At 61.8% G+C, this 22,124-nt stretch overlaps 2 protein-coding genes across 3 annotated transcripts in view; both read right to left on the bottom strand.

Annotated features, from left to right (window-relative positions):
- Positions 1-22,124, bottom strand: part of LOC126648304 (poly(U)-binding-splicing factor PUF60-like) — a 44,902-nt gene that overhangs the window by 8,311 nt on the left and 14,467 nt on the right. Inside the window, 12 exon segments of the mRNA XM_050331093.1 lie at positions 2,771-2,821; positions 3,735-3,824; positions 5,408-5,503; positions 15,239-15,294; positions 16,166-16,229; positions 16,886-16,939; positions 18,174-18,309; positions 18,779-18,829; positions 19,147-19,249; positions 19,369-19,501; positions 21,121-21,216; positions 21,680-21,735. Of these exon segments, the coding sequence (XP_050187050.1) occupies positions 2,771-2,821; positions 3,735-3,824; positions 5,408-5,503; positions 15,239-15,294; positions 16,166-16,229; positions 16,886-16,939; positions 18,174-18,309; positions 18,779-18,829; positions 19,147-19,249; positions 19,369-19,501; positions 21,121-21,216; positions 21,680-21,735 (986 nt within the window).
- LOC126648306 (keratin-associated protein 5-1-like) lies at positions 11,752-14,364 on the bottom strand. Of its 2 annotated transcripts, none has more exons than XM_050331096.1 (2): positions 12,393-14,364; positions 11,752-12,273 (listed from the first exon to the last, which is right to left on the bottom strand). In XM_050331096.1, the coding sequence occupies exons 1-2, from the start codon at positions 13,424-13,426 to the stop codon at positions 11,958-11,960; spliced, it is 1,350 nt and encodes a 449-aa protein (XP_050187053.1). In that variant the 5' UTR covers positions 13,427-14,364; the 3' UTR covers positions 11,752-11,957. The 2 variants fall into 2 exon arrangements, with proteins under 2 accessions (XP_050187053.1, XP_050187054.1); XM_050331097.1 differs by having other exon boundaries at positions 11,752-12,168; positions 12,274-13,010.

The raw sequence follows: 22,124 nt of genomic DNA, 5'->3' as shown, positions 1-22,124 counted from the left end.
AGAGGATGATTTTTGGGATGCCTTAACAATCACAGGAGCTCTGCCGGATCTGGGGAACCCTGGTTTGAAGGGTGTGCACTCGGCCTTCTCAAGGATGATTTTTGGGGTGCCCTGCCCTGTCTGAGGACCCTGGAGGCAGAGGGGCTGCACTCAGGGCCTTCAGGAGGATGATTCGCTGCCATGCCTGGGGATGTTCAGCCCCAGGGGAGGGAGAGTTCCCCTAGGACAGTCACCCACAGGACACAGACTGTGCCCGAGGGATCCTGCTCCCTGTGGTACCCACACGGGACTGGCACCGGCCTCAGGAGGAAACAAACCGGGGGGGTTCAGCTCCTGCCCCTCCATACAGGACACTGCAAACAGGGATGGCCCTCACCCTGTGCTGCTGCCTTTGGGGGGACATCAAACCCATACTCCACCCCTGAGGTGACATCCAGTCACACCTGCTGCTCCTGGGGCGATACTAAACCCCAAGTGCTGCCCCTGAGGTGGCATTAAGGCCCAACTGCTCTTCCAGGGGTGACATTAACCCCTGAGGTGACAGCCAGCTGCCCCTTGCCTGGGTTAAGGGTTTCCTGGCCCCACCTGGCCGCTCTCTCTTTTCTCTGCACTCAGTGACCAGGAGGACTATGGCATGTGGTGTGTCCCAGGTCCTCCAGCACATTCCAGCTCTGGAGCAGGAAATCCCCTCAGTGTGCCTGTTCAGGGAGTCAGAGCCATCCCCAGTCTCCCGCCAGGTGTCCCAGGGAGGGGCCTCTCCCAAGGAGCCTCTGCAGGAGGAAACCCCCCCTTACCCTAAAGACCAGGTGGGGAAGTGAAGAGGACTTGGATTTTCAGACATTAGGAGGAATTTCTTCCCAGAAAGGGCTGTCAGGCACTGGAAGGGGCTGCCCAGGAGGTGGAGGAGTCCTCATCCCTGGAATGCCTGGATGTGGCACTCAGTGCTCTGGGCTAGGGACAAGGTAGGGATCGGGCACAGGGTGGACCCAATGACCTCAGAGGGCTTTTCCAAACTCAGTGATCCTGGGATTTTGGACCTACAACAGGCAGACCTGGGGTGGCAGTGCCGACTCTGGGGTGTCAGTGGGTCACCGACAGGAGCCTCAGGGGAGGTGATGCCCTGAGCTCAGCACAGTTCGGAGTCAAGGACTCCTCCTGGAAACCTCCCTGCTCTCACCGCCCCACAAAGCTGGTTTCACTCTTTCCCAGTTTCCCAAAACCTGGGTTTAAGCCCCTGCAGCCTCAGCCAGACAGCAGCTCCCAGCTGTAACTGTGTGATGCTGCTCGTAAGGGATCTGGGAGGTTCTTTTAAGGACAGGCCAAGCCACCACCTTGGGGTGCTCCTTTAACCAAAGCAGGTGATGCACAACTCCCACCCCAGGCACCAGCTGTGACACAAGCCAGGGAACAGTGAAGGGAGAGGGAATCCCGTGCTGTGGCACGTGGAGGGAGGACTGAGCCCACAGGAAGCCCCAAGACCCATGACAGGGAGCTCGGGCTGTGCTGCCTTCCCAGAGGAACTGGGGACGCACCTGGCCACAGGAAAGTTCTGGACAGAGACTGTTTGCACTTTGTGCAGTCCCAGTGGGCTCTGGGATAAAGCACCTCTCGAGGAAGGGGTATCCTAACTGCTCTGACCTGCACCAGGGCCCCGTATCCAACTCCTGCTCCTGGGCTGTGTCCAGCAGCAGCCTCTGACTCCCTGAAGGAGGAATGTCTGAGGAAAAGGGGTCACAGTCTGTGCCCTGGAGACAACGAGCCATTAAACCTCTCCTGTGCCACCTTGGCTGTGCCCAGCTGGGAAGAACGAGCCAAACCCCAAACTGCTGGAGTCCTGCTGTCAGGCAGCAGCCCCACGGATGGGGGGACTCCTGGGCACGAGGGCTCAGACACCAGCTCTGCCAAATCCATGCAGTCCATTCCAAACTCACCCCCTTGCCCAGAAGATCCCCTCTGGCTCCCCACTGCCACACCACCCGCTGCCAAGGGAGGGAGAGCAGGGATTTCCCTTCAGTGCCCTCCTCCTCTGGAGCACAAACCTCCGGCTGCATTTGACACCAGGCACAAATCCCATATTCCAGCAAGATGGGAAGGTATTTACAAACGAATGCACAACTGAACCTCTGTGTGCAGGGAGGAGTCACAGGGCACTTTGTCCTCTGGGAAAGAGGAGGGGACAGATCACCCCAGGTCATTCAGCTCCTTGTGGCCTCTGATCAGAACCGGCCCTAAGGATCACAGGGGTTCTCTGGGCATTCCTGGGGTTCTGCCACCTCCATCCTGCCGCTGCTGCACTCAGGAACGTGCCACGTTCCCCTAGTCTGGACCATGCACAGGAAGGAGAGTGTGGCACTTGGGCTACGCCCCGTTCTGCCCTCCCCGGCCCCGCGGCTGCCGGGCCCCGGCGCTGGGAGGTCGTTCCACAACAAGTCGCCCCTTTGTGCGTTACCTTGGCCGTTAGTTTTAGGTCGGGACCTCAGAACTGCGGCATCCCTAGAAATGCAGCTCCCACCATTGCACGGGTGTGTTCAGAACTGGTGGAAATCTAAAGCTGTCTGTGCCCCCGAGTGCCAGTGTCCCCGCAGACTGCACAGCCTGGGGTCTTCTCGGGGCAGGGACACCTCGCTCTGCTCCGGGGCGTGTCCGGCACGGGTGGGGAGGTGGGAGGGCTGTGCTGGGCGCGGACAAGAGCATTGGCACCACTACGAACGTCCCCACGCTAGGCCCTGACTAAGACAATGCCCCAGAAGAAGTGAATATTTCTATTGACCGATTGTAAAGGTGAGAGAGGATCTCCAAAGCCCATTGTCACTGCTGCCATCTGAAAGACAGTAAAGACAGAGTTCAGTCTGTTGGAGCTGAGCATTACTACGGCTGTTGTACAAACTCAAGCAGAGCGGCGGCGCAGGGGCACCTGCGGAGAGGCCTCTCCTTCCTTGGCCCTCACTGCCTGGTCCCCAGGACTGTCCGGCGCCGGGACCCTGCCGAGTCCGGTCCCACCAGGCCAGGGTGGGCTGTGCTGCTGCCACTGTCTCGGGAAGCAGGGTGGGATCCCAGGGGGGACTCAAGGCAATAGAGACCTCTGCAACCACTGGCGTTGGTTCACCCCCAGCGTTTAAAGGAGCCCCTCAACTAGAGCAGACCCTCAGAACCAGGCACAGCCCCGAGCGGCCTCGGAGCACATCCACAGGGATTCCTTGGACAGAGCTGTCAGTTTGGGCTTCCTGACTCGGAGTGAAGGCGGCCAGACGTGTTCCAGAAGCCTCTGAAGGAGGGGAGGTTAAAACCCCAGGTAAGGGTTGTCCTGGTACAGGCATTCCAGCAGGAGCAGGAACAGCCAATGGAACTTCTCCAGGATTGAAAGCACCTGAGTGCAGGGGAGGGAAACAGGGCAGGACTGGGACACAGAGAGGGGGGACAGGAACCCTCCCTCAAGCACAGGAGATGGTGACAGGACACTGTTCCCAGGATCCCTTCTGGCTTCACCACCTCAATAAGCGGAAAGTGAAACCCAGGGCAAAGCCTTTGGCTTCTTGTACCTCAGGAAGGGCCATCGACAGGGGAGGAATCAAGAATTTCCTCCTGGCGCGAGCGAATCTGGGGGCAATTTGAGCAGGACAGGGGTGCCCTGGCGAGCTGCAGGCTCGGGGCTGTGCTCTGGTTCCGAGGGCCCTGAGGACTCCACGGTGTCGGGGGGAGCACGAGGCAGAGGGCGCGGCCCGGGGGGCCCTCACCTGGAGGTTGGTGAGCTGCTGCTGCTGGTGGGCGATGGTTTGTTTCACCAGCACGCTCTTGATGCTCTGCTCCATCGCATACTTCTTGGCCTGCGGGGAGACACGGCGGCTGTGGGGGCCGGGAACGGCTCCTGCGTCCACTCCTCGGCTCCCGGAGCCTGCAGGGGCCCGGCCCCGAGCGCTGCCGGCAGCTCCACACCCCGGGGCTGGGACAGGGCGGGAGCGAGGGGAGCAGCATGCACCGGAGTCGGCATTCCCTCCTCCGCCCTCGCAGCCCAGCACAGGAGCTCGGCATTCCCTCCTCCGCCCTCGCAGCCCAGCACAGCCCCTTACCTGGCGGGCCGAGGGCGGGCACGGCCTCCTCCAGTGCTCTCCTCCCACAGAACGTCTGCACAGAGAAGGGAAGGGCCTCCACCTCCCCACAGACACCCCTGCACTGGGATCTCCCCTCTCAGCACACCTGCACCGCTCTGGATCTGCTCCCTGAACATCCCAGCTCTGCCCTGGGTCCGCTCCCTGAGCATCCCAGCCCTGCCCTGGGTCTGCTCCCTGAGCATCCCAGCTTTGCCCTCTGGATCTGCTCCCTGAGCATCCCAGCCCTGCTCTGGATGTGCTCCCTGAGCATCCCAGCCCTGCTCTGGATCTGCTCCCTGAGCATCCCAGCTCTGCCCTGGGTCCGCTCCCTGAGCATCCCAGCTCTGCCCTCTGGATCTGCTTCCTGAGCATCCCAGCTCTGCCCTCTGGGTCCGTCTCTGAGCATCCCAGCCCTGCTCTGGATCCGCTCCCTGAGTATCCCAGCCCTGCTCTGGATCCGCTCCCTGAGCATCCCAGCCCTGCTCTGGATGTGCTCCCTGAGCATCCCAGCCCTGCTCTGGATCTGCTCCCTGAGCACCCCAGCTCTTCCCTCTGGATCAGCTCCCTGAATTCCTCAGTTCCTCTTGGCTCCTCCTGCACAACGAGGCTCATTTGGGATTTCTTTTGGTCTCTCCCAGTCCAGCAGAGCCAGAGCTTCCAGCGGTGCTGGCACAGAGGCTCCATGCCAGGGAACCCTCATCCCCACTCCTGCCTCCCCAAAGGACATCTATCCCACAGCTCCCACACTCCCTGGAGGTGTTTCCCTTCCCCACTCCCAGGCCTTGCTCATCCCAGCAGGACAGTTGGCTGTGTGGGATGGGACCAACAACAGGAGATGGCAGCTGGATGGAACTGTACTGATGGGAATGGGCTGGAATTCTGCTGTTGGGGCTCTTTGCACATCCCAGGAAGAGCATAAGGAAATACAGATACTCTGGGATGTGCTCTGGAGTAGATCCCAATCCCAATCCCAATCCTGGCTGCTCCTCTGCGGCACTCCCACACTATCCCACAGCTCCCAGCTGATTTACACTTCTGATCTTATTTATTTCTTAAACTAAAACCACTCTCCCAACCCCAACAGTGAATCCCCATCATGCTCCCAAAAATATCCATGAACTCCAGACCAGAACAAGTAATTCCTGGGCACAGATGTGACTGTGGGACCCCCAGGAGGGCCATGATCCCACTCAAATTCCTGCTCCCTTTGGCCCCACCGGTGGCAGAGGCTCATTAAACCCAACACACAACTCCCCCAAACCAAACCCTCCCCAAACAAAGCCAAGCCCAAACAGCAAATTCCCCCTGGATTTACTCACTTTCTGGAGAGCTTCCTGCTGCTCTGGGGTGAGGGGGGGCAGCCCCAGCTTCGCTGCCGTGCTCTGCCCGTTCTCCATCTTAATGGACTCCGTCCCCTGAGGAAACACAAAGTGCTCCTGGAAAACTGTCCCCATGGAGAGACCTGTCCCTGCCTCCCAGGGACCAAAGCACTGCATGTCAGGACATCACAGCTGGATAAAAACCCTTCCCAAACCCACTGGTAAGCCAGGAAAACCAGTTCATATTCCCCTCTCTCCCTGTGGGAAGAGCCATCCCAGCAATCCTACAAACCACTGGATGTGCTGGGCACTTACAGAGCCCCTCAACCACCACGTTTTCAGGGAACAGGCAATGGGATAATCCCCACTCCTGGCTCCCACCATCCCCATCCTGCCAACAGCTCCACTGTCCCGTGTCCCCACCCACGGTCCCCTCCCACCTGGCTCTGTCACCCCGAGTTTTCCATGGTCCCTTTTTAGGTGCTTCTCTGAAACTTTCCCAAACCACAGAATCGTGGAGTGGTTTGGAAGCACCTCCAAGCCCATCCAGTCCTACCCCTGCCATGGCCAGGGATACCTTCCACCCTCCCAGGTTGCTCTAACCTGGCCTTGGACACTTGCAGGGATGGGGCAGCCACAGCTCCCCTTCCCACCCCAGCCATCCTGGGATGTGTCCTCTATCCTCTAGTTTACAGGAACAAGGAGACTCCAGGCTTTGGGCAGCCTCCAGTTTTCCACGGGGTGTTGGGAGCATTTCCCAGGATCAATGAACACGGAGCAGACACAAAGCAAACACTCCCAGCACAAATTCCTGCTCTCCAGGAGTCTGAGCAGCCTCCAGAGCTGCAGGTCTTTCCCTGATTCCTTCAGAAGTCCATGGAACACACGGATGAGGGAACACCAGGACACCAGCAGGGAGCTGACACGGAGCAGAGGTGGCTGGAACTGCCAGCTGGGAAACTCCAGAGCACAAAGCCACAACTCCGCAGGCCGCTCCCAAACTGGAAGTGGGATCAGCAAAGCGATATGGAATCATGGAATGGCTGAGGCTGGAAAAGCCTCTGAGCCCACCGAGTCCAACTCTCCCCAGCAGTGCCACAGCCACTACTGGCCTCGTCCCCAAGCGCCACCTCCACGACCCAGGAACTGTCTGAACAGGAAGGTTCCATCGTCCCCAAAAGGTGATTGTGGAACATCCAATAAATTCCTTCAAAAAATCCCTCTTGTCCTTTCCCGCCTGGCTGGATCCCTGTTTGCCACCAGCTGTCCCTGTGCCCTCCCATGCTCAGCCCAGAGCTCTCAGCCCATTTCAGAGCCCACACTCCCTGTTCCCACTGCTGCTCCCATCTCCTCCAGCTCTAAACCCCTCGTTATTCCAGTTTAGGAGCTGTGGGAACTGGGGGAACAGCAGATGAAGGGCTGACAAATGTAACCATTCCCAATGAAAAGCCACTCCATGGATTACAATCTGCTGGGATTCTACAAAATCCAGCCCTTTGATTGCTGTGTTTGATGGAATTTCCATATCTGAGCCCATTAACAGGCACAGCTCCCGAAAACTGCTCTGGAACAGCCCAGCTCCAGCAGAGCCCAGGCTGAAGTGACCTCTGGGAAAGGAACCGGGGATCCAAGGCTGATCCACAGCTCCCACAGGAATTCCTTGGCACACATCCCCCTGGGAAGGACCCAGGGATCCAGGGGTGATCCACAGCTCCCACAGGAATTCCTCGGCACACAGCCCTCACCATGGAGCTTTTCCCCAAGGAACAGCACCATGCCCTGTCCCTCCAGGCTCCCTGGAGAGCAGCACACCCATGCCAAGCTCCATCCCCACACTCAGAGAGCCCGGAATGCTGCTTCCTTGTTTCTTGGCACCCCACCTTGTCCCAGCCCAGAGCACTGAGTGCCACAGCCAGAATTCCCTGGACACCTCCAGGGATGGGACTGCACCACTTCCCTGGGCAGCCCCTGCCAGTGCCTGACCACCCTTTCCATGGGGAAATCCCTCCACAGCAGGTGAGAGTCCAGGAAAGGCCCTTCCTGGTGGACACAGCCACATTTTGTTTGTCCCTACAGACCATCCAAGCCCCTGTGGATTCAGGTGGACTCTGGAAGCCCTTCTGGGCACAGTGACCTTTACAACTCCTTCAGCAACTCCAGGGAATGCTCTTTCCCAACTGGAACAGCACTGCTGGCTGCTGCAGCCTCCAGAGCATGGGGCACATCCACGGGCTCTCCCCTGCCCTCCCAGAGGTGTTCCCAGAGATGGCCAGGGATCAAATCCTCCCAAAATGGGCTGTTCCTGCAGCACCTCGTGAGCCAGCGGCTCCAGAACCATGGAATCATGGAATGGTTTGGGTGGGAAGGGCCCTCAGAGCCTGCCCTGGGCAGGGACAGCTCCTGCTCCGAGCCCCGTCCAGCCTGGCCTTGGACCCTTCCAGGGATGGGGCAGGGGGTGGGACTGGATGAGATTTGAGATCCCTCCCATTCCAAACCAGGCTGGGATTCCAGGATTCCCTGACTGACCCTGCCAAGGGAATTCCACCAAGGCTGCTAAAACCTGACCCTGAAGCTCCCGACAGAGGACGAGCCCAGCTGGGACTCAGGGATCAGGAGGAAGGACAGGGACTGGAGTCAGGGATCAGGAGGAAGGACAGGGACTGGAGTCAGGGATCAGGAGGAAGGACAGGGACTGGAGTCAGGGATCAGGAGGAAGGATAGGCACTGGAGTCAGGGATCAGGAGGAAGGACAGGGACTGGAGTCAGGGATCAGGAGGAAGGACAGGGACTGGAGTCAGGGATCAGGAGGAAGGACAGGCACTGGAGTCAGGGATCAGGAGGAAGGACAGGGACTGGAGTCAGGGATCAGGAGGAAGGACAAGCCCAGATGGGATTCAGGGATCAGGAGGAAGGACAGGCACTGGAGTCAGGGATCAGGAGGAAGGACAGGCACTGGCAGGGGAGTCTGGGATGTGAGGCAGCAAGGGCCAACTGCTGAGGGTCCTTCAGGGCACGAATGGGATCGATTCCAACAGGTGATTCTGGCAGGTACCATGCCAGGAACGGAGATTCCATGGGAATTCCAGGCGCAGCTCCCTGGGCCCTGCTCTGTCCCTCAGCACAGACCCCTCCTGCCCAGAGCAGCAGCCCAGAACAACGAGCTGGGGTTGTTTTCTCAACTCCTCTGGATCAGAAGGAAAGAGGGACCCTGGGGAGTCTGGACTGGACCTTCCCTGCTCCTCACAAACCTCCCGGGAAACTCCCCAGGCTGGGAAAACAGCAGAGCTGAACCCTGCATCTCAGACAGCCACGCACCCCACAGGCTCCAGTCCCGCCCCCCATTCCCAGCATTCCCCAGGGAAGCCTCCGAATCCAGCGGATACGGGAAATACGAGACAGAAAACCAGGTGGGAGTGATTTGTATCTACCCCCAGTTCACAGCTGCGGATTCCCAAAAGGATCCCACCCGGTGTTCCGTGGGATCCGGGGATCCCTGGGTGTTCCCAGGCCCCTTCCCTGAGCCCCGCGGCTCGGTATTCCCAGAGCACACAATGCCCACCGAGCCAGGAACCGGCCCCGAGGAGGCACTTCCATTGCTGGATCCCAGGGTGAATCCCAGGAAAACCAACAGCCTCGGGAATCACCGTTCTCCTGCTCCTTCCCACCAGCAGCTCGGCCAGGGAAGGATTCGAACATCTAAAAACCTCACAGACATCTAAAAACGTCCCAGAACACAGAAAGAACTCCTAAAAAAAACTCAATCCGGGCGGATCTGCGAACACCGGCGCAGAAAGGAGAGTTCAAACAAGTGAATTTGGGAACAGCGGCCCAAAGGCGGCACCGTGAGCGGCTCCTCGCAGGGTGATGCCCGGGGATCCCATTCCCGTTCCCTGCGGACCCCGGGGATCCCGTTCCCGTTCCCTGCAGACCCCGGGGATCCCGTTCCCGTTCCCTGCAGACCCCGGGGATCCCATTCCCGTTCCCTGCAGACCGCGGGGATCCCATTCCCGTTCCCTGCAGACGCCGACGATGCCGTTCCCGTCCCCGGCGGGGCGGGCGATCAGGACCGGCGGATGGAAGGGAGGATGAACCGGCCCCTGCCCTGCACGGAGGGCGGAGGCGCGGGAGCCCAGGCAGGGCGCAGATCCCTCTCGCCCCTCTCTCCTCCTCTCCCCCCCTCCTCCATCCCCTCAGGGCCCCTCAGAGCGCGGCGCCCCCGCCGCTCCCCCGCGGGCCCGGCCCGGGCGGGGACCCCTCGGCCGCCGCCTCGGCCGCGCCCCCCGGCTCCTCCGCGTCCCCACGCCGCTGCCCCGGCCCGCGAGGCCCCCCGTGAGCCCCCCGAGCCGCCCCGGCCCGGCCGGCCCCGCCGCTCCCTCACCAGCGCCATCGGCGTCGTGGCCGCCATCTTGTCCTCCCCGGCTCCGCGCGCGGCTCTCGCGAGAGCTCCGGCGGCGCGCGCGGGAAACCCGGCAGGGGGAAGGGGGGGGGAAACCTCCCGGGGGAAAGGTATCGCGAGAGTTCGGGGAAGGGGGAGGTCATGTGACCGCAGCGGGGGGCAAGATGGCGCCGCCCAGGCGCGGGCGGTGCCGGAGCCGGGATCGGCCCGAGGGGTCTCCGTGGGACACCCCGGGGCTTTGGGGGATACCCGGGGGATCTCGGCTGGACCCCGGCTTGGCTACTGCGGCCTCAGCGCCACTGGGTCGGTGCTGGGACTGGAGGCGGCAGCGCCGGAGGCCTCCGGAAGGTCCAAAGCACGGGCAGGGCCGTAACGGATAAAATGGGATAAACCCGGATAAAGTGGGATAAAACCTGATAAAATGAGCCAAACCGGCGGGCCCGCCTGGTGCCGGGTGGCCCTTGGCCGCAGCCTGAGGGGAGAGCCCCCGGTACCGGCCGTGGGCACCGGGAGGTGCTGGATGTGCCCCGGGACAGCGGATCGGGATCGTCTGCTGGGAACTGGAGCGAAATGTCCCCATCCCAGTGTTCCCTGCTCTGTCCCCTCTCTTGGCTCTTTCCCAGGGGATGCAATCCCTGGTGCCCAAATTTAACTCCAGAGCCGAGGGCAGACCCCGGGGATGGAGCCAGGCTGGGAGAGCTGGGAATGTTCCCCTGGAGAAGGGAAGGATCCAGGGAGACCTGAGAGCCCCTTCCAGGGCCTGAAGGGGCTCCAGGAGAGCTGCAGAGGGACTGGGGACAAGGGATGGAGGGACAGGACACAGGGAATGCTTCCCAGGGTTAGATGGGATACTGGGAAGGGATTGCTGGCTGGGAGGGTGGGGAGGGGCTGAGCTGGAATTCCCAGAGCAGCTGTGGCTGCCCCTGGATCCCTGGGAGTGTCCAAGGCCAGGACAAGGAGCCTCAGCAGGACTCGGGTGGTGCCGCATCCAGCACCTTGGGAGCAGAACCAGCCCCGGGGATCTCGTGTCCACACTGGGGAGGAGCCACGAGGATGAGGAAAAACCAGGAGGAATTCACAGATCCCACGGGTTTTATAAAGGATTTCGGGAGTTTGGGCCACTAAAGGGCACTTAACACCTCCTTGTGGTGAGAGGGCCTCGTGCTCCCAAATTATCCCTGGAAGGGAAAGGGAATTCCAGTTTGGGCAGGAATTCCATCCCCATTCTCTGGGCAGACCTGGTACCAGTATCCCGGGACACATCCCCTCTCCCGCGTGCCAGGAGGGCCTGGAGCAAGAGCAGGAATCTTCTCCGTGTTCCCAGTGGGAGGCACCGGGGCCGGGTCTGCTCCAGAGACCCACGGGACACGCTGGAAAGGGGGAAATCCCACTGGAACACGGGAAAACGCGCTGGAGTTCAGCTGAGGGGCTGGACAGGGACGGGGCTGTGGAGGATCCCACCCATCCCACCCCAGACAGGGCGCGGCTCCTGCTGCTCCTGCCCCTGCTGGAGTGGGAGGGGCTGGGAGGGACATCCCAAATCTCCAGTGGTCCCATCCAACTGCACTCCGTGATTGCATGAGAGCCTGTGGGATACTGGGATGTCCTGGGAGCATCCTGTGGGTACTGGGAACACTCTGCACAGGGAATACTCCGTGCAGGGAATTCCAGGGCGGGAGGAGTTGTGTTCAATCCCGTTAATCCATGGGTTCTCCGGTGGGGGTTAAGGGAGTGCCGAGGAGGGGCCGGGATGGGCCGGAATGTCCCGGGCTGCAGAGCCCAGGGCCTGCCCTGGAGAAGGGATTTGGGAGTCAGCAGCCGGGACGTTCCCTGGATCCCTCCCGGGCCCGCTTTGCCTGACCCCAGGGGGGGCCTGTGGAACTCCGGGAAGCTGCTTCCCACCCACCCGCCGGCTTCCCCCCGGGGGCGCGGGAGGAAAGACGAGGGGTTTGGTGCGAGTCGTTCCCGTGGGATCGGCTGCTCCCATCGGCTTTATTGATTTGTCAGGTCGGAACGCTGGCACAGCGGGGAAAGCAGCCCGAGCAGGGAACGCTGCACGAGCCGGGAATGCTGCACGAGCCGGGAACGGAGCATGGGCTGGGAATGGAGCCCGGGCTGGGAATGGAGCCCGGGCTGGGAACGCAGCACGAGGGGTCAGCGCAGCACCCGAGCGTGGACACCATCCCGGCGGGATCCGGCCCGAGAGACCCCGCCGAGCGCGGGCAGGCACTGCCACCCCGGGATCCGGCACGGGGGAAACGCTGGCACAGCACGGCGGCACCGGGCACAGCACCGGCACGGAGAGCAAGGCTGGCACAGCGCAGGGCACGGCGCAGCACGGAGCACCAGCACGGGCCAGAGCCAGGTCCCCTGGCACAGCAGGAGCAGCAGGAGCAGCACCAGCACAGAGCTCTGGCACAGCACAGAACACTGGCACAGGGCACTGGCACAGCATGAAGCAGGGTGCCAGGTCCTCCTGGCACAGCAGGAGCAGCAGGAGCAGCACCAGCACAGAACACTGGCACAGCCCAGAACACTGGCACAGGGCACTGGCACAGAGCTCTGGCACAGCATGAAGCAGGGTGCCAGGTCCTCCTGGCACAGCAGAAGCAGCAGGAGCAGCACCAGCACAGAACACTGGCACAGCCCAGAACACTGGCACAGCCCAGAACACTGGCACAGAGCTCTGGCACAGCCCAGAACACCGGCACAGAGCTCTGGCACAGCACAGAACACCGGCACAGAGCTCTGGCACAGCCCAGAACATGGGCACAGAGCTCTGGCACAGGGCACTGGCACAGCCCAGAACACTGGCACAGCACAGAACACTGGCACAGGGCTCTGGCACAGGGCACTGGCACAGCCAGCACACAGCAGCGGGCAAGAGCCAGTTCCCCTTGGCACAGTGGGAGCAGCAGCAGCAGCACTGGCAGAGCGCAGCGGCACAGAGCAGGGGTTGAGCACTTCCAGGGATGGGCATCCCACCATTCCCACAGCCCCTTTCCCCTGGCACAGCACAGGTGGATGGAGCAGCACTGGCACAGAACAGCAGCACGGAACGCCGGCACCACGCCCAGCACGGTGCCAGAGCCGGCTTTCCCTGGCACAGCAGGAGCAGCACCAGCACAGAACACTGGCACAGAGCAGAGCACACGCCAGAGACAGTTTTCCCCTGGCACAGCAGGAGCAGGTGAGCAGCACTGGCATGGAACAGCAGCACAGAGCACGTGCCAGAGCCGGTTTTCCCCTGGCACAGCAGGAGCAGCACCATCACAGAACACTGGCACAGCACAGAGCACCAGCACAGCACACAGCAGGATGGCACAGCTGGCCTCCCCTGGCACAGAGGGAGCAGCAGGAGCAGCACCAGCACAGCACGCTGGCACAGAGCAGAGCACACACCAGAGAGTTTCCCTGGCACAGCAGGAGCAGGTGAGCAGCACTGGCATGGAACACTGGCACAGCAAAGAGCAGGAGGCCAGAGCAGTTTTCCACTGGCACAGCAGGAGCAGCAGGAGCAGCACTGGCACAGCACAGAGCAGGATTCCAGAGCTGGGTTCCTCTGGCACAGCAGGAGCAGCACCAGCACAGAGCAGGATGCCAGAGCCAGTTTTCCCTGGCATGATGGGAGCAGCAGGAGCAGCACTGGCAGAGCACAGAGCAGGATTCCAGAGCTGGGTTCCTCTGGCACAGCAGGAGCAGCACTGGCACAGCACAGAGCAGGATTCCAGAGCTGCTTTTTCCCTGGCACAGCAGGAGCAGCCCCACAGCCCCACACGGCTCTTGGACACAAACAATTCCTATTTGCACTTTTCCCCAAACAAACCCTTCTGCAAAGGGCAGCACTGGGGGGGTGATGGCAGCAATTCCCATTTCTCCAGGCCAGGGACTGACATTCCATGACACTGCAGGGGAAAGGGCAGGAAGATGCATCAGGGCTTTCCCCTGAAGATGCTGAGGGATTTTGGAAGGTCTAAGAGGGGAGTGCCGAGGGTTCTCCAGAGCACCACTGAGGTTCCAGCTGATCCATGTGCGTGGATCCAGCAGGTGGGTCGGGATTTCTGGAATTGCCCTTCGAGCCGTGTCACATCCAGCTCACACAGCCCCCTCCCAGCTCACCCCGAGGATTCTGAGCGCAGTGGAAACCTTAAACCAGCCGAGATTTGGGATGGGGAGTGGAATGTGGCAGATGGGAAGCTGCCCCGGAGCTTTCCGAGCCCTCTCCTCCCCTCAGCAAGTTCCACCAGATGGCAGAGCAGGGAAAAAACAGCTTTGGGACCTGCAGCGGGAAAAGCTGCTCATTCCCAGAGGGAAACGGATCCGTGTGGGGGTTCCTGCAGGCTCCACCGGGAAGGGGCTGCAGGGGCTGCCCACACCCCAAACCTCCCTGGGCCGCTGCTCCGGGAGAGCACGGCTCCCGACATCCCGGGGTGGAATTCCCAGCGCTTGCCGAGTCCTCTGCCGGCTTCCCCGAGCTCAGGCAAAGCCCCCCGGGCTCAGGCTGGGCCTGGGGCTCGGTCCTGCTGCAGGGAGCGGCTCGGGACCCCCGGGACCCCCTCGGTCCAGCACCGGGCAGGGCTCACAGCAGGGGCGAGCGGTGCTTGTGGAAGGCGCTCTCCAGGAACGTGGCCAGCTTCTCACAGTCGTCCTGAAATCCAAACGTGCCAACAGCTCCCCTTGCTGGGCTGTCCCGGGCACCTCCGGCCTCCCACGAGCCCGTCCCCCTCTGCTGGCACCGCTGGGGCATCCCAGATCCCGGGGACAGCCCCGGAGTCCCCAGTGCAGGATAGGGAGGGGCTGGAGAGAGGGCAGGGAAGGGAACGGAGCTAGGGAAGGGGCTGGAGCAGCTGAGGGAGCTGGGGGGGCTCAGCCTGGAGAAAAGGAGGCTCAGGGGGAGCTCCAGGGGGACAGGAGGTGACACCAGGTGGGGGTCGGGCTCTGCTCCCCGGGAACAAGGGACAGGATGAAATGGCCTCCAGCTGTGCCAGAGGAGGGCCAGGGGGGAATTTCCTTCCTGGAAAGGGCTGCCCAGCCCCGGCCCAGGGGTGCAGTCCCGATCTCTGGGGGGATTTTACAACCCTGTGCACGTGGCACTTGGGGACAGGGGCAGGGGTGGCCTCGGCATCTGCTGATGGTTGGACTCCATGGTCTTGGAGGTCTCTTCCAACCTAAATGATGCTGTGATTCCTTAAGGAAGGAATGAGCCTTGGGGCTTCCCCTGGTTCTCACACTCAGATTCATTTAAGATGCCTGTAATTAACTGCCCTCAAAATGGGATTGTCCCCTTGGAGCAGCCCCTGGAGCCAGGCAGGAGCAGAATCCAGAGGGAAGAGAAACCCAGGAAAGGCTGCCAGGGGCTGGTGGTGGAGGAGCTGCAGCCACTCTGAGGTGTCCTAGGGATTTGGGAACAGCAGGAGCACAGGGCAGTGCCTCACCTCGTGGATGAATCCATAATGCACCAGTTCTGTGGCCAAATCCTTGGAGTTGTCAGCTGTGGAGACAGGGAATGGGAGAACAGGAATGCTGGTGCAGCTCTTGGAGCTCCTGGAAGAGCCTCTCCCAGCATGGAGCACAAGGAACTGCTCATCCCGGGGGAACAGGGCACGGAGCTGGGCAGGGGCCTCATTCCCATCCTCCCAAAACACAGCTCTGGGCAGCATTTCCCTTGGGGAGCTTTTGTTTGGCAGGGAAAGCACCAGGCCAGGGGCTGCCATGGAAACCACGAGGGGCTGGAAAAGCAGCAGCTCCCAGGACCATTCCCAAGCTTTCCGTGGGAGTTTTGGCCGTGGGGCAGCCCAGGGACTCCGGCTGCACGGCCTCCAGAGGCTCCTCATCTTCTGGGAAGGGGCTCCTCCCGAGGAGGGCCCACCTTCCCTCTGGAAAGGGATCGTGGAGGCTGTGCCAGTGCTGGGAATGAGGGAAGAGTTCCCTGCTGGGACCCCGGGAACTGCCCCACCGGTGGGTCCTGGGGGGAAATGCAGGTCTGGACTGGCCACTGGATCGGCCCCTCCCTGCCCTCCCAACTCTCACTTCATGTGCAGGTTACTCCCACGTGCCAGAGGGAAGGGAAGGGAAAGAAATACGGAAAGGAAAAAGGAGAGGAAAAAGGAGAGGAAAAAGGAGAGGAAAAAGGAGAGGAAAAAGGAGAGGAAAAAGGAGAGGAAAAAGGAGGAGAGCTGGCCGTGAACACACTCGGTGTCCAACACACTCTGAGCCTAATCCCAACAAGGCCACAGGGATCCCCCCATGCACACCCCACATTCTCTCCACAGGGATCCCCCCCACATTCCCCCCCAGGGGTCCCCACATTCCCTCCACAGGGGTCCCCCATGCACACCCCACATTCCCTGCCCTGAGCTCACTGGGCAGGAGGTCGTAGCTGAGCTGCCGGTGCAGTTTGTCCTCCAGGATGAGCAGGAGCGTGAGCTGTGGAGAGAGGAGAGAGCCCTTCACATCCCAGGAGAGCCCTTCCCACCCCAGGAGAGCCCTTCCCACCCCGACCCCTCCGGGAGGGACACAGGAGCTGCCTCCTCCAGCAGCACCAGGGGCGTGCTGGGCACTGTGGGATGTGGGAGCTCTTTGGCCAGGGCAGTCCAGGTGTCCTGGAGCAATTCCAGCTCCTCTGCAAGGGCTAAAGGGGAGTTGAGGGTGTCCAGGAACACCAGGGACAGAGACATCCAGGGAATTCCAAACCCTCCAGTCTCCATGTCCTGCAGGCTGAGGGGGTTGGTGGCTTTGTGCTTGTTATCCAGGGACAGGAGTGAGGACTCCAGGTGCAGGAGCGGGCTGAGGCCAGAACATTCCCAGTCAGGTTTCCCAGTCAGATATCCTGGTCCCATTTCCCAGTCTGATTTCCTGGGCCTGCTTCCCAGTCCCAGTCCCCGGTCTGACTTTCCAGCCAGATCTCCCAGTCAGACATCCCAGATTCCTCAGTCCCCATTTCCCAGTCGCAGTTCCCAGTCAGACATCCCAGTCCAATTTCCCAGTCCCATTTCCCATTTCCCAGTCCCATTTCCCAGTCCAGTGGGAGCAGGGTCCAGTCTCCCCTCAGTGCCTCGAGCGGATCCGGAGCCGACACTCACGTGCCACTGGGACTTGTCCTCGTTGAGCTCCAGGTTGCACTGCATCTGCACCACCTGCGAAGAGGGAAAACCGGGATCAGCCTGGACACAGCCCCCCCAGCTCCCTGTCACTGCTGTCACTGAGCACGACTTCGGAATTCCCACCGAATCCCCGTCACTCCAACTGCCAGCCTGGCCATCCTCTGCTTCCCACATTCCTGTGGGAACAGCTGGGGCTCAGCGCAGCCATGACCCCCCTGGAGAGGGACAGGAGGAATTTTCATTGGTGCCACCTGCTCTCCATGTCTCTCCCTGACACCCAGGGAGCCATTGGGTGGGAAGGGACACCAGGGGTGGGTGGGAAGGGACACCAGGGGGTCTCTGGTCCCAGGCCCTGCTCCAAGCAAGGCCCGCAGTGAATGCAGCCCAGGCTGTTCCTCCTCTGCCCTGCTGGTTTAAATCCTCCAGGGAGATCCCCTGACCTCCCTCTGCTCCTGGTCCACTGTTCCAGCAAAGTGACAAACTCCCCCTGGATCCCCCCAGTGTCCGTGTCCCAGCACTCCCAGAGCAGCCACAGGCTCTGCACAGCTGCTCCTCTGGGATTTGCAGCTTGTCCAGCTGCAAGTTTCCATGGAGCCCGGGATTCCTGGTCCTTGTCAAACCGAGAAGGACTGGTGGGACACCCTGGTCAGGCAGGTGAGGCACCTGCAGAGCTGCCCCTGGGACCCTGGCTGGAAAAGCAGCTCGTATCCCATGGGAAAGGGACCACACGGTTCCCATTCCCAGTCCTGACGTGTCCCATGGCTCCCCCTGGCTCCCAAGGACCCCAAGCCCTGAGCAGGGGGACCAAGGCCCAGAGAAGTGCCCTGGGAGCTGGTTCCCAGCGGAACCAGGATGGGCTGGCGCTGCTGGACTCTGGAAGGGAGGAATCCCATGGGATCTGATCCAGTCTAAACCTTCCCTGACACAACCTGAGGCCATAACCCCTGCAATGACCTCCAGGGTCAGGGCTGTGTCCCCAGGGGGGACCAGAGCCTGGTGGCACCTCCAGGTGCCACTGCAGCCCCCCCAGCCCCGTGAGGGGCAGGGACGGGGGTGTGAGCAGGGAAGGCAGAGCCGAAGGGCTGGGGCAGAGGGTCCTGCTCCAGAGGGTCCTGGGGGAATGGAGACCAGGAGTTCCAGCCCGTGGCAGCCCTGGGGCTCTCCCAGCTCCCCCCTGGGCCATGGATAACGGGATAACAGGGGAGCAGTTCCTGCAGCTGTCGGGATGGAGCCCTCTGTTCCCAGCCTGACCTGGCTCTGGCCTTACCTTCCTGGTCTCCACATCGAAGGGCTCTGGGGTGGGAGTCTTGGCTTTCTGGGGGTCCTCCTGGGGCTGGGAGAGCACACGGGGGAGGGCGTGGGGTCTGGAGACGGCGAAGTTCATCAGGGGGTAAATCCCATTCCTGGGGCAGACACAGGGGGGACAAAGCTGAGCCCTGTCCCTGGCAGAGGCCCTGGAAGGCCACGGAGCAGGGATGGGCAGCACGGGGACACCACGGAGGGGACAGCACACTGAGCACCTCTGAGGGAGGGGACAGAACACTCCCTGGGTGCCCATCCTGGCTCCAGGATCCCGGGGAGCTGAGAGCAGAGGGGAGCAGAGCTGGGAGCAGACTGGGAGCAGAGATGGGAATGGAACTGGGAGCAGAGATGGGAACAGGTGGGAACAGAGATGGAAACAGAGATGGGAGCAGAGATGGGAGCAGAGATGAGAACAGAGATGGAAACAGATGGAAACAGAGATGGAAACAGAGATGGTGGGAAAAGAGATGGAAACAGAGATGGAAACAGAGATGGCGGGAACAGAGGTGGGAACAGAGGTGGGAACAGAGATGGGCAGACACAGCATGGCCAGAACCACCTCCAACTCACCTGACATCCTCCAAGAACTTGTCAAGCTCGAGGAAGGAGACCTCCGAGTACCTGGGAGAAGGAAGGCAGGAGGGATGTGAAGGACTGCTGGGCCCTGGCACCAGGATCTCCAGGCTGGATCACTGGGCTGTGGAACTGGGATTTCCAAGCTGGATTGCCAGCCCTGGCACTGGGATCTCCAGGCTGGAAGCAGCGCCCTGGCACTGGGATCTCCAGGCTGGAAAAACAGCCCTGGCACTGGGATCTCCAGGCTGGAAAAACAGCCCTGGCACTGGGATCTCCAGGCTGGAAGCAGGGCCCTGGCACTGGGATCTCCAGGCTGGAAGCACAGCCCAGGCTCCCAGCCATGGGATCTCCCCCATCCTCACCTCCACTGCGCTCCAGGCCGCCCCTCCCTGCGGATCTCAGCCATCACCATGTTCAGGTCCAGCTCCTTTATCTTCTCCTCCACCACATTCTCTGGCATCAGATCTGGGGCAGAGGAAGGGGGGGTGGGTTGGTGTGTCCTGTGGGGTGGGAGCTGCTGCCCAGCCCCTGGCTCGGTGGGATGAGAGCCCCTGGGCACCCTGGAGGGCGGTGCCAGCACTCACACTGGTGGTTGATGAAGCAGTGGGCCGCCAGGAGCTTCAGCGAGTGCACCTCGAAGAGCACGCGGTGGAAGAGCAGGTTGTGGGCGGTCGGGCGCTTGTCGGGGTTCAGGGTCAGGCAGGACAGGATGAACTCCTGGAGGGTCACAGCAGGGGCTGCAGCAGAGCAGGGCGTTCCCTGCTCCGGCCCTGGCTCCTCTCACACCACATTTCTCTGAATCCCGGGATCACTGAGGCTGGAAAAGCCCTCCCAGCCCGTGGATCCCCCCTGTGCCCCATCCCCACCCTGTCCCCCAGCCCAGAGCACTGAGTGCCACGGCCAGACCTGCCTTGGACACCTCCAGGGCTGGGCACTCCAAACCTCCCTGGGCAGCCCCTGCCAAGGCCTGACCACCCTTTCCAGGCAGAAATTCCTCCTGATGTCCCTCCTGCCCCTCCCCTGGCACAGCCTGAGGCTGTTCCCTCTCCTCCTGTCCCTGTTCCCTGGGAACAGAGCCCGACCCACCCTGGCTCCCCCCTCCTGTCAGGGATTGCAGAGCCAGAAGGTCCCCCCTGAGCCTCCTTTTCTCCAGGCTGAGCCCCCCCAGCTCCCTCAGCCCCTCCTGCTGCTCCAGCCCCTTCCCAGCTCCCTTCCCTTCCCTGGACACGCTCCAGCCCCTCAGTGTCCCGTTCCTGGGGATCCCAAAGCTGCCCCCAGGATTTGGGATACCCCAGCAGTGCCCAGCAAAGGGGGATGGCCTCTATCCAGGGCCTACACTGGGGCTGATACAATTTCCTGGGAAGCAGATCCAAGGGGGTGTTTCCACAGTGGGAGCCCAGGACAGGGAGCCCCAGGTGGGGAGGAAACCCAGGCAGAGTCCCCCCTGAGCCCCATCCCTGCAGGAGGAGGGGCAGGAGCAGGAGCAGCCCCAGCAGGAATGTGGTGGTGGGAGCGGGGAAAGGGCAGGATGAGCAGTGGGATGGGAGGGATCTCCCTGTTCCTGCTCTCTGACTGCAGGAAATCCTCATCTACTGCCCCTCCCTCGCTCTAGGCCTGCCCTCCTGCCTGCTGCTGACAGGGATCGGGCCAGGACACCCAGGACAGACCCAAAAATGATCCCAAGGGTGCCAGGGGGGTGTCCCCAGACCGGACCCTCGGAACCCCCTCCCCCAGAGGCCCTCAGAGACTCCCTGGGCCTCCTGCAAACACAGGGCTGTGGGATCTGAGGGGGCAGGATTTTCTGTGGGATGCCTGAAGGAATTCTGAGATCAAACAAGAGAATCTGGGGAACGCACCCAACTCATTATGGGATGTTTTGGAGATTGGCCAAAGGAAGAGGAAAGGGGGAGGGGGAGTTGGATCAGGGCGGAAGATGGAGGAGGATCAAAGGTCATGGCTGGTGTGTGGGATTCAGGATAGGATTTACACCCGGGAGGGATTCGGGATGGGATTTACATCCAGGAAGGATGGAGGATTGGATTTAAACCCAGGAGGGATTTGGGATGGGATTTACACCCAGGAGGGATTTGGGATGGGATTTAAACCCAGGAGGCATGGAGGGTGGGATTTACACCCGGGAAGGATTCAGGATGGGATTTATGCCCAGGAGGGTTCGATGGATTTCCCAGAGCATGGGGATGGTTACACCCAGGAGGGATTTGGGATGGAATTTACACCCAGGAGGGATTCGGGACAAGGAATTACCCCCAGGAGGACTGCCCGGGAGGGCTGCCCGACCCCCAGCAGGGCCCCCAGGCCCCTCCAGCCACACTCACCCTCATGTTGGGATCGTCCAGGGAATGCCGGGCCCTCGCGATGGCCTCCTCCGACACCCGTGTGTCCCCGTTGGTCTGGATCTCCAGCACGGCCATCTGGGAGGGGCAGCAGATCCATGGGGGCTTCCCAAGGGACACCCCCGGGCAGGGCAGCCACAAGGGACAATCCCTGGACAAGGGACACCCACGGACAAGGGCTGCCCCTGGGTAAGGGACACCCTCGGGCAGGGCAGGGACAAGGACACCCTGGGACAAGGGACAACCCAGGACAAGGGACACCCCCAGACAAGGGACACTCCAGGATAAGGGACACCCCTGGACAAAGGACACCTCAGGATAAGGGACACCCCAGGATAAGGGACACCCTGGGACAAGGGACAACCCAGGATAGGGGACACCTCGGGATAAGGGACACTCCAGGATAAGGGACACCCCTGGGCAGGGCAGGGACAAGGGACACCCCCAGACAAGGGCCTGGAGCCCCCTGGGAAGACCCCAGGCCATGGCTCTCCCCCCAGAGCAGGGTCCCACAGGTTCCCAGTGCCCACCCCTGCCCCACCTCCAGCGCACACATCCCGAAGGAGAAGATGTCCACGGCCGTCCCGTCCGTCTTCTCTGCAACAGGAGCCGGGACACGTCAGGCTGGGAGCACCCGGGGCCTGGGCCCCCTCCTGGGACCCCCCACCCGCCCTCACCTGGGGACTGGCCCCATTCTGGCAGCCCTGGTGCCCCCACCACGCTCTCCCCAGGGTCCCAGTGCTGCCACTGTGCTCCCCCCAGTGCTCCAGGGCCCCCGTCCTGCCAGCCCCAGTGCCACTGTCCCACTGTCTCCTACGTCCCACTGCCTCTGTCCAGCCCCAGTGCCACTGCCCTGCTGTCCCCTACGTCCCACTGCCCCTGTCCCGCCCCAGTGCCACTGCCCTGCTGTCCCCTATGTCCCACTGCCCCTGTCCTGCCGTGCCCAGCACCCCAGTGCCACCATCCTGCCATTCCCAGAGCCTCAC

The sequence above is a fragment of the Myiozetetes cayanensis genome, unplaced genomic scaffold (assembly GCF_022539395.1).
Source record: "Myiozetetes cayanensis isolate MyiCay16 unplaced genomic scaffold, myiCay2020 scf48, whole genome shotgun sequence".
Lineage (NCBI taxonomy): Eukaryota > Metazoa > Chordata > Aves > Passeriformes > Tyrannidae > Myiozetetes > Myiozetetes cayanensis.
Note: the sequence above shows the minus strand (reverse complement) of the source record. Positions and strands in the feature narration are given on the sequence as shown.

Excerpts from the sequence above, each read along its gene's own strand:
- LOC126648306 (XM_050331096.1), bottom strand. The coding sequence starts at position 13,426 with ATGCCAGGGAAAACTGGCTCTGGCATCCTGCTCTGTGCTGGTGCTGCT. Across the intron at positions 12,274-12,392 it reads TTCTGCTGTGCCAGGAGGAC|CTGGCACCCTGCTTCATGCT; the intron begins CTGGCACCCTGC and ends TGCCAGGAGGAC.